Raw genomic sequence first — 14,777 nt, forward strand, 5'->3', positions numbered from 1 at the left:
AGTCTTGGGAAAATCATGTATTTTCCTTTCTGTGTTCTTCCATGTGTGTACATGAGCCTTGGCCACTGCAGTGTCCCGAAGAACTAGCGTAAGAGGAAACAGAATTGGAAGAGAGAACAAAAAGGTTTTATCTGCAACATAACACTGACATTTTGTTTTAAGAATCAATCAGCAAAAGTCAGAAAATTGCCAAGCTTACTCCATCTTTCCATCCATATCTGGATCTTGAGCACTACACCTTCCTTGCCTCTACTCCTTTACCACTCACATCTCTGAGTACAGCTGCTTCATGAGTTTTGTTGCTTTCTTGCAGTCATTTTTAAGGATCATGTTGGTCTGCCATGGGATAATTCCAAGGGAGGCAAAAGATGTCAGATAAGTTTTCTTGTCATAAAAAGGACAACCTCATTTGTTGCAACAGGTAATTATAATATTGTACGGCCTGTTGGAACAGGCAGCACCAATCTCTCCTCAGAGACATAAGGACTGGCCTAAGTGTTGATTCCCCAGATTTATAAGAAAACTACAGCCTCAGTTTTCCCTAACTGCATCTGAGCACCACTTAGAAAATCCTTATCAGTTCTTTCGTAGTCCAGCAACATCTGTCTGGATACAATGAATAAAAGCATTTTAGGATGGATAGGGTCAAGGGCAATGAACTCCAACTAATGCAAAAAGAAGCCTCAAGCACTCCAAGACATGCTGAAATACCTGTCTAAGATCTAGCCCAGTCAAGGTCTATTCTGAAGAAAAATTGATTCTAACACAGTTACAGAAGGGTTTCCAGGTTTCACAGTGCTGCTTGGGATAAAATATTTTACACAGAATTGATCACACTAGAGTTGACATTAGAGTTACTGCATTTATACTATAAGAGGCAGATGTGCATATACAGCAGAAATCAAGACTATGGCCAGCATGTGCTGAAATTCTATATTCGTCACCTTGTAAAAAAAAATGAAATAAAAAGATATTTTGCAATTATAATTGTGTTTGAGGGCTGGGGTTGGCGGGGGTGGGGGACAATTTTCCTTTAAGAGGAATGTCTTGGTGAACCAGCTCTTACCACTAAAGATCAAGGTCAGAGAATTATATGGTCTTCAAAAGGATCCACCTGCCCCTTTTTCAAGAGCTGCTCTCCACCCATTCTATTATTTTTCCTCCTTTTTAATAACAGGACATTGACTCACCATTATTGATTGATTATCCTGCTGTCTATCCTGATGTCCCTCCTCGTTAATTCAAAACTACCTCGTTTTTCATACTTCATAAATTAATATATTAGTGGAGCTGCAGCAGTAAATGAGACAGCCATGTTTCACAGAGAAGTAAGGAGGGTGGAGAAAGGAAAAAGGTCTCATAAAACTGCCCTACATGGGACCTGCAGCTGTGTCCACCCTGCTGACAGTCTGGGTGGTAAATACAGGCAGCCCTTTATTTAAGGCAGTGCATCTTGACAGGCTCTCTTTTCCCTCTAAACAAGGCAGGGCACTCTGGAAGCTCACACAGGTCCACTCTGCCCACTTCATAAAAGCAATGGCCATGCTTTGTGACAAAACTGCAGCTTTATTTTAGTAGATATTATAACTTCTGATCTGTCCTGATCTGGCTAAATTAGAGCAAACTACCTCTGTTTTTCTGACAGGCAGCTCTGGGAACATCTGAACATGGATGTGACCTCTTCAGTTTTACCCCATTTCTTCTCTTTACAATCCCATAACATCCCTAATGCTCCCTAAGGCCCTGACTCCAGCAATAAAAGGTGAAGCAGGCAGAGGGTACAACAGGAGAGATGTACTGAACTTTAGGAAGCCAGACAAAGCAGCCCTGACACAGATGTATACCACTATCCTAGCAGGTTCATCACTCTTACCTGGTAACTGTCCTTTTACTCCAAAAATTTTTTGCAAACCTCATGAAAACAAAGTGACATATAGTCTTGGGTTTCTCCCATCTTTCCATCTCACAGTTTGGACCTCCAGTCATTCTAGTAGACAATGAAGTGCTGTGAGACCCTCCTCCACCAATTTTAGGGTTTGTTTTTTGCCTTTTTAAGGACAGTAGGCTTGGGAATTGTATCTTTGAAGTGGTAGCTACCTACATTTACCATCCACAAACAACACCAAACAAACATTGCTCACCCACTCAGTTCTTACAAACAAAGCAACCTCAGGGAAGTGTGCATGCTAAATAAGTCAAAGGATTTGAAGTCTGGTTTGCCTTTTCCTAAAATCTGTGCTTGCTTTCATTCAAGTGGCCAATTTTCTTTTTTCCAAACCCACAGATAGAATCTAAGCAGGGATTTCAGGACCACAGTTCCAGTTCTTGACAGATAAATGATGTAGCAAGTGTCTGACTCTTTTTTCCTTATTTTACTTATACATCTGGTGTCTACATGCTTACTTTTATCAACTAAACTTGCAAGCTCTGGGAAAACTAAAACAACATTTTTTTAAGAAAACATTTTTCATGAAGCTAACTTTGATGGTCCTCTTTTTTTCCCCCTATATTTATTAATCAATTCCTGCATTAGGTTTCCATTCCCTTTAAATATTTACCTCAGCACTAACAAAACATACATTAAACAAGTTCAGAAACTAAGAAAAATGCAAATAAATACTCTTGGAATATATAAGTACAAAGATACAAAATGCAAACACAGTAAGTACACAAAGACAACCCTAATTCTGGAGTTTTGTAATATATGAACTTTTTTCCTTCATGAACACTGAAATGATGACTTTTAATGTAGACGGCTTTAAGATGGCTATCTGTTTCTGTTTATACCTATCTCTTCTAATTCTCTCCCCTTCACCCCCATTAAACAATGTCATATGGAAGCATTTTGTTAATTATCTGAATTGCATTTATTTTTAGAAACAGTTGATGAGCAGTGGGTGAGGTTCAGTGGGTCTGAGGTTTTTTTCTGTGTTTCTTTTTTAATGTATCTGCTTCTTCAGATAATTAACTAAAAAAAACACCATAAATCTCCAGTTTTCACATTCATGCATACCAGGGGACAGCCTTCCTTGGAGTGGAAGAATCCCATAAGAAAGGGGAAAACTTCCATTGGGGATTTCTCATAAGCTTGGGTCCCAATTCTGTGTTGTCTGTGCTGACAAATGGTCATATCCCAGACCACAGATCTTACATGACCTCTATTTATCTCTATGATTTATGTTAAGTCAGAAGTAGTAAAATTAAAACCTGCAAGCAAACAGATAGCAGTTTGTTCTTTCTTGAGGGACAGGAACCTACAGGTCAGGTCACGTTCCAGTGGGGCATCTGGCATGCCAGACCACATAGTCCCTGACTGCAAGAGGGCAAAGGACTCTCTCACAGGAGCCTCTTGACTACAAAGATTCACAAGGAGGCACAACCCCCAAATATAGCAATAATAATAATTAAAAAACCACAAAAGACACAACAGAAAAAAAGAAAAAAAAAAAACAAAACACAAACCCCCCACAAATTCGGGCATACTGAAAAATATCCTATATTTAAGAGTATTCTAATAACACTCATATTATGCCTTTACATGTCAGTGTTTTCCATTCATTGATCGTAAACCATGTCTGAAAGTCAGCCGGCATCAGGAAACTATATTTCTTACATAGGAAAGGTCAGAGAAACCTACTCTGAAAACATGACTTTTCTGAATTCAGAAGAGACAACAGAAAACCCTTCAAAAGGAGAAATTCCTAAACTCCTCTTCTCTGAGTATAAGAACACATCTGTAACTCAGGAGATTTCTTTCACACAGTTGCAGGTTACAGTTCTGCGAACATTTACAAAAATGATCTCTTTTCACAGGTGCCAAATTCAAGCTGAATTAGTTGGACAAATAGTGAGAATCTCGTACACAAGAGCTCACAAGACTACACCTTGTAGACAAAACAAGTCATGTCACATATCCTCTCACTCTTCCATGGGTGTTGCGGGTGACCTTGAGAAAATCATCTTTGCAACACCAGTAAGTGAAGAAAAATATTACTTCTTCATTCACATTTTACTCCTCTATTTAAATTGTCAGTTCTGGAGACTGACAGTGACTGCCCCTTGAAGTGTATTTACAGGATGGAACACACTGCGAAGTTGCCCAGATCACAGTCACATTTGTACTGTCCACTGGTATAACCACAGCAAGCAAATCTGAGCTCCACTAACCCAGGAGCTACATACCCAGGCTGTTTCATAGCTACAGCCTTTCCTATCTGCCCCCATCAACTCTAGACTGGGTGGCATGGATTTTGGAGTGCTAAGAAGCACAGGAACACCATATGCAGCTCAACAGGTCCAGAGGAGGGCTTCACATAGAGACCTTTACAATTGCATTTGCAGCTCAGATAATTTAGTCCTTGTTAATGGCAGCTGCAAAACCAAGAGCTATTCAGTGACTGTATTCCCTTAGACTGAAGGGAAAGATTAGGGATAAAAGACTGTAGAAACAACTAGTTCCCTCACTCCCCCCTGTGGCTCTAACTCAGCCCCATTGCCTTTGAGTTATAAATACATTCTCTGAGATCACATCAGCAAGTGCCAGTTTGCAGCAAATACTGTTTATCACAGTGTCAGCACAATGAGGAAAAAGGGTCCAAAGAAACCTTCCATCTGCCAAATGGCTTTAGGATACTCCAGAGCTCAGTTCCTCATCAATAGCTTGAGATGCAATCTTAGGAAAAAGCAGCAGATGACTAATGGGAGCTGTTGCTAAGGATGGCAGCTCAGTTCAGGTTGGGCTAGCAAGCATCAGGTACATGCTAGAATCTCTGCTTCATCAACCTATCACACAGTTGATGAGTAAGGAAAAAAAATGCTGTGGAATTCCCTTTGGGATCTCATGAACTAAGAAAAGAAGGCAAAACCAAAATTAGTTTGAACCATGGTTATGCCTTGAGGCTCCAATCACAGCTCAGGAATTCCTTTTGGAGATACATGAGGCCAGGACAGTGTTTGCTCTCAGTTACTCTTCAAGTGAGCAAGAAGAAATAAAGAGGAGCTCAAAGTGGCTTATGCTCATTTTGTGATCTCCAACTTCTGTAAGAGGTGGTGTCACTCCCAATGTTTTAGCTGGTCACCAGTTAGGTGGACGCAATCCTCTGCAATTTCAATATTACAGTCACAATTACCTTCTTTCTTCATTAACCTGAACAGCAATGCAGCATTGCTCTCTGCCAGCTCATAAACAGCTGCTGCACTTCACCCCCAAAAGCTGCACTGAAACAAACAAATCTAATCAGATTTATCTTCCAGACCTCCTGACTCTCCAAATACCTTTAAACATTTCTCCTTCTGACAGGCCAAGTTCAGAGGCAGGATGAGGTATGAGAGGTGTGGCATGACTTTGGCTTTTATAGCTTCAGTGATTTGTACTGCCCCTCCATTTTGATTCTATGACAACTAAGAAACTAGTCTGCAAAACCATTTTCTCAGAGCTCTTTAACTGAGCACCACAACCTTATTTCTGATTTATGCTGTTTGCAACTACTGTTCAAATCACTTATCTAGAAGTTCTATCTATAAATAAAACCTCTAACACTTCAGTTCTGGTATAAGCAAAAAATGGGGGGAGTCCTCATTTCATTCACTGCCCCTGGGTGGTGTTTCTGTTCAGTCAGTCAGCATAAAAGACTAAAAAACTCTTAATTCTTCAAGTTATCACTTGCAACAGTGTTTATTAACAGCTCAGGAGAAAAGCTAAAGACAACTGCATCCAAATGAATTGCAAAGCAAATCCATAAAGGAAGGTATTTCTAGGACATCAGAACTGTTACCTCAGCTCTCAACTGCAATCAGGACCTCCCATTTATCCACATCTCATCTCAGCAATAGTACATACAGGAAAGTGGGTTTTGGGTTGATTTTGTCAGACTTGTCATTCTCTCCCTTTTTCCTCTCTTTCTTTTAAATGCTTTTAAACTCTATTCACTCAACCTCCACAGTATTCCCAAGGGCAGAGATAAAAGTTTTGTAGTGAAAACTGGGTTTTCAACTAAACAACATCTTCACCAAGAATAAGCACTATTCACAGAATATTTCACGGAAAAAAAGTAATAAATAAAATGTATGGTTTAAGATCAATTCCTTGAGGTTCAACAATGCACCTCAGTGCCTGAAGGAACAGTGCTTCAGATATATGGGACTTTGGTTCTCATCTTTCTGCACCCTTTGGAAGGACTTTACATCCCTCCATGGGACATCAATTTTAAAATGAATCCTGTTATCAGCAACCAAGAAGAAAGCAAATGTTCTCAGGACAGGGCATCTTACCCAACAGACCAACTCATGACAAAAGACAGGGAATCACAGCACTGTGGCTCCAAACAGTGTCATTTTGAAGTGCAGGCAGTTAGGCAAAGAACCACAAGCTTAATTATTTGTGGAAATTATTCCATTTTCTAACAGAATTTTTCCAACAACCATAAAAAAAAAAAAGAGAGAGAATTGGGAATATAAAGAAAATGGAAATTTAAAAAGTCAAAAGAAATGTTCTTATTAAAATAGAAGAGACTTTTTCCCTTAGTGCTTTGGAAGAAATAAACAATTCTCATTCCCAAACTGCTGTGAAAATCTGCATCTGGTAAAATGTAACTAATGCCCAAAATATAGCATTAAAGGTCAGCAGGGAACCAAGATCTCTGCCCAGCTGAGAGTAAGCAATCTTTTGTCATATCCCCAAGACAGACAAAAGGCTACAGGGTACAAAAGCCAAAGCTATGTGTTCTGCAAGTCTCAGCTTTTCAGAGCACTCAAAACCATCTGCCCTAAAATCCCATTCATCTGTAAGGAAGGGGTGCTGCAAAACAAATATTTAAGTTTCTCCTTTCTGAAGTTCACTACAGAATTGCAACCCCTTTGGCAACTGGACAAAGCAGGTGTTTCTCACGCACTCTCTTTCTCAGGCAAACAACTGGGTGAGTAGATGCACTGAAGGGGAAGATGTGCCCTGGAATACGCTCTGCCTATTAGAGTATCTTCATGGTGTTGGAAGTGTCAACATGGAGGGACCGGGCTTCTCACCAGGGCTCAAACTGGTAACTCAAGAAAGCCACAGTCCCCAGGACTTCAGAGCTGTCTGACTGACCTGATCCAAACACAAGTCCCTATTGTGCAAGTGAAAGAAGCAACAGCCCAAGCATCTGCAGGAGAGTAGATAAAATCTGGTGGTCTCAACTTCCAGCACCAGATCAAGTCCACACACTTTCAAAGCGTTGTGAACCCCTGAACTCGTTAGTTCTTAGGGGAAGGGAATTAGCAGTACAACAGCTCCACAGGAAGGTGTAGTAGTCCCGGCTCACGGCAGGGAATGTTTTGACTACAATGCAGCCAAAGTCTCCAGATTCACAGTGGGTTGCAGAATGCTTAGCAGTTTCCTTACTTCAGCACCCAGTGTGCTCTCATTCAAATAATGGATGATCTGAGATCACCAAACTTGCCTGATCACTAGCAATGGTACCTGAGAAGCAAGAGGAATCATGGCTGGCAAGAAGTATTCTCAGCAACTCCCTTTGGTATCTGCATATTGTTATATTGATTTAATTACAACTGCAAATGTCAAACTACACAGTGGTAAAGTATCTTTTCCAAACACCTTCTGCGATTTCTAGGAAATGGACAGCCCCTATCTCAGCTCCAAGATCAGCCCTCAGCAGGTTGAGGTAGCAGCTGGGAGTAGGCACTCTGGGACCCAGCTCTGCTGCTGCCCTGCACCACGTGGATACAGAGCCAAAGTCACCTCATCTCAGTCTTTGCTACACAGCTCTGTGCATTGGTTATCTTTGTGCATGAGGAGCGTTGATATCACCCAGCTGCAACATGTAAAACCCACGAACAGCCATAGCCTAGATCTGACCTCCAAGTGGCAAGCACTGGCAGAGCCAAGAGGTGCCCAGAGAGAAGCAAAGTTGCTCTGGATTTATCACTGTGATAGTCATAGAGATTGTGTTTCTTCACCTCTTCCCCTCTCAGCTGCCTCTTGCACTTTCAGGCACAAAGACATAATCAGTGATTTTGCCGACTGATAAACATTAGCAACTGATGTGTTTCCCTGAGGAGCAAAGGACAAGACTGAGAGACCAGCTGCTTTCAGGCTGCTCCAGCATTTTCCAGTCTGCTGTGTCAGGAAAGACATTTCAATACTTGGCAAGACTCCAAACACAGACAGTGGTAATACTCAACACCCAGATGAGGATCTCCATTTAGGGCTGGGAGACACGTTCTGAACACACTGTGAAGGTGATAGAGCACTGGAACAGGTTGCCCAGAGAGTTTCCTTCTCTGGAGATATTCAAAAGTCAGCTGAACACAATTCTGAGTAATATGCTCTAGGGGACCCAGCTGCAGCAGGGAGTTGGACTAGACGAATCTCCAGTGGTCCCTTCCAACCTGACCCATTATGTGATTCTGAGCAACTTATAAGGAAGCCTAAAGAGAATATGCAGTGAAAAAATTGACTAAATAGATAAAACAAACAAGAGGTTTTAGCTTAAAAGGGGAAAGCCTTGAACACATGAAGCTAAGAGAGGATTTGATTCTGCTATCAATGTTACATCAGATGCTCAGACATTAACTCTGCTGGCAACAGAATAAAACCCAAGAGAATGAAATACTTTAAGGTCTACATATCCATCGGGCCATCAAGTCTGACCTCTGCATGTAGCAAGTATTTCAGAATTTCACCAAATCATTCCTACATTAAACTTGATTTTTTTTTTTCAGAAAGGAATCCACTTTGAAAGAAAAGGGTGTGGGACTGCAATAATTCAGGAGATTAAGGCATGCATCAGGTGTGGGTTTCTTGGGAGCAAGAAAGAAGGCAAATGACAAAGGCTCCCAGAACATGGATTATAACCATGCCTCACCCAGCTGCTCAGCCTCTGCGTTTAAACTCTGGCCCTGTATTGCAACAGATGATGGTGTTGAGAAATCAGCGTCCCACTGTGACCTGACAGCACTGAGCAGAGAAATAAAGCAGAGACTGCCACAAAAATGAAAATATTCCCACCAAACCTAAAAAAAAATTATAAAAATCAGAAAAAAAAGCTTTTCTTTTAAAAGAAGAAAGCAAAATGCCAACGTCTCCCTGCCTCATAACTGAGCCCAGGGTTATGCCACAATTCAGATAAGCGATGTTTATATAACTGGCATTTGGCTGAATGCATAATTCCTATTTAACAGCTGAAAAGCGACATTTTGGGTCTTCAAAGAAATCTGACAGGTAATTCCCACTGTAGTTCTGCAGGGTAGTTGAGAGGTAAGTATCCTTCTCACTAGTAAATCAATTAGTAATGAGTGTATGGAAAGCTTTTCTCCTCCTCCAAGTAACCGCTAATCCTCTAAGCACTAATGAGTAGACAGGGCTATCAACATGTGCAAACTCAGAAGCTGAGAGGCTGCAGGGTCCAATCGGCACCTGGGAGTGAATGCCTCAGGGGAAAATGTCTTGCCTGGAAAGGATCTGCATGGTTCACGGTGGGCACACCGGCCCTGTGCACGTGTTACTGTTGATATCTCCCTCCCCTCTTATTGCCACAAACAAAGACCTTTTTTGCAGCTCACAAGAGATCACTGCATCATGTTCAACGAGGCAGCACTTCTGGTGCTGGAGGTGAAACACATGGGACCTGGACTTTTTCTACCGGAATGCAACTGATTGACCTACTGCTTTGTGATTCACCTTTGGTGGTTGTTCTCAGGAGCTCAGCAAAACCATTCTGCTTACTCCCCAAGCCAGTGGAACAATATTCACTCAGAGAGATGGAGAAGACTGCAATCCAAGTGCATTTTTTGCAGTGCATAATCTCAAGAACCTGTTAGAGGGCTGGATGGACAATAAGCCCAAAACTGAATTTGACAAATTCCAGGTGCTCCAATGCAGTGACACCTTTTTCAGGCATTTTTCAAATGTTGCATGAATGTTTGAAATTGCTTAGGTGGTTGACAAAGCAGAGTTCAGACCGATCAGCTGTCTAAGCATGCACAGTAACATTGTTTATATTTTTTGCAGAGATAGAAAAATGGAAACAAATTGTTCCCACAGCAGTCAGCACTGAAGATGGCCTCCTATGGGTTTTCCCTACAGCTTGTAGGGAATTTCATAAGATTTTTCAGAAAGGATGAGAAGGGGAAAGACAGACAGATGGGTCCAGAAATCATTTTCTTAAAGCAGAAGACCAAAAAATGTCTTTAAAATTGTCATCTCAAATAAGAAATCAGCAGGTAAATATAGGTCGCCATCCCACTATATGACGCAATGTAGGTGTTTTTAATTAAAAAAAAAAAAAAAAGGAGAGGAAAGACTGCTAATCTGTAAAGCTCGTTAGCTTGAGAAATTGCCAGAAGATAATAATAGATCCTCATACTCCAATTTCTGAGGGAGTCTTTACACCAGTGACGTAAGATTTGTAACCGAGCATATTGCCTCTGTTTTTGGGTGGGCAGAGTTGCTTAGGAAACAGAATGAAGAGGAATTAACTCTTCAGTTCTCACCGTATTGGATATGGAAGGGTTATGAGGGCCAGGAAAGCACATTAAAAACATCTTAATCTATCTTGTTCATGAAAAAAAACAAACAAACAAACCCCCAAAACAAATTAAAAATAAACAAACAAAAAACAACAAACCAAACAAAAAAAAAAAAAAAGGAAGCTTCTGCTTCAGGAAAAATATAAGCTGAGCCCTGGCCACTGCATTCTTCCTCTCCCCTGTACATCCAAATATGCATAATAATCAGAGCAATGTCTGATACACTGAAACAAACGTCAACCCTGGAACCTCTGTAGACTGACCAGTGATGGAAACCACAACAGTAGTAATAAGAACAGTACAAGTAGCAAGTTACTAGTTTGGAAAACCTATTGATGGGGACAGAGTATGGGCAGTTTGGAAGTGATCAAGCTGAACAGGTTGCACCCCATTTAAAAGCAACTTCACCTTCAGCAATTAGCTTCGTGCTGCAGCCCTCCCACGCTGATTTCTGTGGGTAGCTGAAAGCGCCTTTGTCCCACTACCTCCCCTGAATCAACACAGGCAATAATTTTAAACCAAAAGGCACTGAGGAGTAACTCCTGGGCTGTGTTCTGTGAGCCAGCTGCAGCCCTAATTGCATCATGTGGGAAGCGTGAGCAGGAGGTTTGAAAGCTGTAACCTCATCTTCTCTCCTACACATTCAAATCAAATTGTAGGTCTCCCACCCACTCCCAGGCATATTCTGCTTTCAGCCCCCTTACATGATGCAACCAATGAAAATGCCATTTACATCTTTATCTCCGAATTCTAGCTAGGAAAGCATAAGGGGAAAAAGAATCAAATGCAGAAATAAACGCCTCTTACTCAGTATTTCTAATAATAAGGAGACAGAAGGCAGGGAGAGGTATATTAGCCAAAGCCAGTGTAAGCAAGAATCCCAGAAACATTTGTGTGAATTCAGCTTCTTTAAAGGTGAACAGTCAGAAGCAAACAAAAGCAATCTTTTCATTTCTCTAACACGTTCAGCCGGGAATTAAATGCTCCATCCTCATCACAAGTAAAACAGGATCAGTTCTACTGGATTCTGTGAAATTGTACTAGTGCAACTTAGGCGGCAAATTCAAGCCCTTGTGAATTACCACCAGATTTCACTTTAGGATCATAATTTCTCTCAGAATGCTGTGATTTTGTTTCTATAGCTACCAGCTCGATGGCTCTCCCTTACCTTTCTCTTGTTAGTGGGACTGACATATAGGTAGCTCAGCACAGTCTTCAGGCCTACTTTGTCATTTAGCTTTTCATAGGTAGTGCCATAGTCTGTTGACCTGGAGAAAAGAGGAGACAAAAAGAGTTTATGTGGTTATTAGAGCTCTGGGGAAAGGAATGACTGTGTGAACAGATGCTCAAAGTCACAGCTTGAGCATTATTATGCTTAAAACCCAAGATTTTGTTTCATTCAGGGTTGCTAGCAGAAAAGAGAGGAAAACTTGAGTCCTTTGGGGCAGGGTCTGCCTCTGTATCAACTGATCCTAACCACCTGGGCAGCTGTGGTGCACCCATGAAGGTGGGCTTTGGGGGAAGGCTCTGCTCTCATTTGCCAGTGTGGGACTGCAAATGGTATCTAAATGAGGGGACTCAGATATCAACAGCATCCTTAGCACAAATTCTCTTTTCAGATAAATCCAACATAAGAATCCAAATTAAACCCATCAACAACAGTTTTATTTAGGGAGGCTGATTTTTATCTTGGAGATGGGAATCCAAATGTGGCTCAGAATTGTAACAGCTGAACTCATGTCTAGATAAAAATGTGCCTAAACTGATATCTTGAGTCCTCAGTCACCCCCAACCTACTTTGTGCCAGGCATTTAATTTTCGTGAGTTACAGATTCAGACCCCTACACTAGCAAATCCCACCCAGAGGAGCAGATGATCTGGGGGTGGTATTACCCATTCGTGACTAGGGAAAAGGGCTGCCTCATCACAGAGGGTTTTCTGTAGCTTCCTCCTCCTCATTTGTGGGCATGTTTGAAACCTCACTTTGCCCTGCTTCTCTGCTGTTTTCACACTCTGTTTTCCTAACAAACAAGATTTTCCCACCAGAACAACTCAATAGCTACCTCGTACAGGATGCCACACCTGAAGAGTGGTCAGCACCAGCTCACTTTAGGAGAGGCATCACAACCTGCATGAAAAGCCCAACCCCCCCATCCAAACAGTGGGGAGCTTCCGACACTACACAGCTTCTGTCATAGGGACAGAGCAAACACAACCTGTAGCAGATGGACAAGGAGAGACCTTCACAAAAAGCCTACCTGGTCATACCTATGATTTTAATAAGATGAGAATCTGTGGCCCCTGCCCTCCCTTCCAATCGCTCTTTTTACCAAACAGATGATCAGAGAACATGCAGCAATTCAGTGCCTTTCCCAGTAACTCGCTCCAGCAATTTTCTGAATTCCTAAGCTCAGCAAGCCTCTAGCACATGCAGCTTTGTGGTTCTGCCTGAGACCAGTCTTCTGCTCCTTGTCTGTCTAGGAGATAAATGGCCCAAGCCACCTCCTGGCATCACAATGAACAGTGCCACTGCACCCAGCAGCTCAAGGCACCCACACAAGTGGCTGCAGAAACTGAGCAATGCCAGAGTCTGCATCCAGCTCTGCTGCTTTCCTTGCTGCTAATGGAGTCCAGAGTGACACCAAAAGGGCCAAGCCACAAAACCAGCCTCTGGTTTCAAGCTTCCAAGTAGAAGGACTCATAAAGTCAAAAGCTTTTTTTCACTGATGTGGCTCCAACACATTTGCTTCCGTGCATCCTTCAAAGACAATTCCTATATATTTTGTAACTGGTTCTTTCCTTAAATGGGTTGAACAAACTTTCCTCCTTTGAACAGTCAGCAGTCAGGTGTGGTTCAAGTCTTAAAAAACTTGCTTGTGTTCTGGTTTAGCTCTTCAATCCTGAAATAGAGCTAATACTAGCTCCTTTTTTTTGTGTACAAAAGTACTTTTTTTGTACTAATGCATAGCATTGTTACCCCCTGGGCTTCATAAAGATGCCCCAAGGGATATTACAATAATGTACTCTATTTTCAGCAAAATTTCCCCTCCAAAGTATCTGAAACTCTTGTCTCACTAGGTATCAATACCAAAAAAAACCACAAACAAACAAAAACCAAAAAAACAAACAAACAAAAAACAACAACCAAAACAAAACAAAAAAACAACAAACAAAAAAAACAAACAAACAAAAAAACCTAACCACTTTCCTCCTCCAGCCATGCTTGAAACTGAAGCAGCTTTATTAATAAAACTGAATAATCCAGGCCAATTAATTCCAGTACATGAGGCCTCCTATAAACACAAATTCAACAGGTCAGGAATCCTCAAGTGACACTAAGCTCTAAGCAGAGGATAACTCACAGAGGGCAAGCAGAGGTACTTCCTTGATCTCACCCTTCCGACATCACTGAAGCTATGAATAAGACACTTTTGTGACTACACATGTACCAGCCAACAGCCAGTGAAAGAGATCACTGGTTTCAATCAGCATTAAAAGAGAATACAAATAAAAGTTTAATAATCTGACAGAGCTACTTTGGGTTTGTTCTCCAAGTAATTTTAAGATCTCCCAAAATGCTTTGCACTTCTAAAGATGCAGGCTGGATGCCCTAATGACTCTTTCTCATTAAACCATTATCACTCATTGCATTTGCCCTTTCAAAGAATAGCTAGAAAGGAAGTTGGATCATTATTTCGTTAGCTTCTGTGAGGCTTTCTTTATTATCATGACAGTCACCACTGACTTCACAGAAATGTCTCACAGGATATCACAATAATATACTGTATTTCCATAACACTTTCCTAGCCAAAAAATCCAAAGCTTTTGTCTCATGCTAATCCATTCAAAATAACAAAGTCCCAAGAGCCACAGTGGGAAATATTATCTCTATTCTAGAGATGAAGAAACTGAATGTAGGTAATGATTCATTTTTTTCAAAAGCAGGCATCTACAATTAGCCGTTTCAACTTCTGCAATCATCTACTGTGTGGCTTGATACTCAAACCTGCTAAACTCTTACCATCAAACTGCCTAATCTGAAAAGCATTTACCCAAAAAAAAAAAAAAAATTACCTCCTGATTTTAACAACCTAAGCCTGAAAATTTGAAGAGATATGACCCATTGGTGAAACAGAGCAGTTCTGGCTCAGCTGTTAATCTTAATTTAGACCTTTCTCCTTTAATAATTACTTCTAATTCCAAATTAACTAACCCACACTTGCATGACACTGCAAGCAGACTGGATATCATAT

At 41.2% G+C, this 14,777-nt stretch overlaps 1 protein-coding gene across 1 annotated transcript in view; it reads right to left on the reverse strand.

Annotated features, from left to right (window-relative positions):
• LOC116790376 (VPS10 domain-containing receptor SorCS3-like) overlaps nt 1-14,777 on the reverse strand; it is a 291,392-nt gene that overhangs the window by 146,787 nt on the left and 129,828 nt on the right. Inside the window, exon 3 of the mRNA XM_032695261.1 lies at nt 11,693-11,792. Within this exon, the coding sequence (XP_032551152.1) occupies nt 11,693-11,792 (100 nt within the window). The remainder of the gene's footprint in view (nt 1-11,692; nt 11,793-14,777) is intronic.

This window comes from Chiroxiphia lanceolata, chromosome 8 (genome assembly GCF_009829145.1).
Source record: "Chiroxiphia lanceolata isolate bChiLan1 chromosome 8, bChiLan1.pri, whole genome shotgun sequence".
NCBI classification, from domain to species: domain Eukaryota; kingdom Metazoa; phylum Chordata; class Aves; order Passeriformes; family Pipridae; genus Chiroxiphia; species Chiroxiphia lanceolata.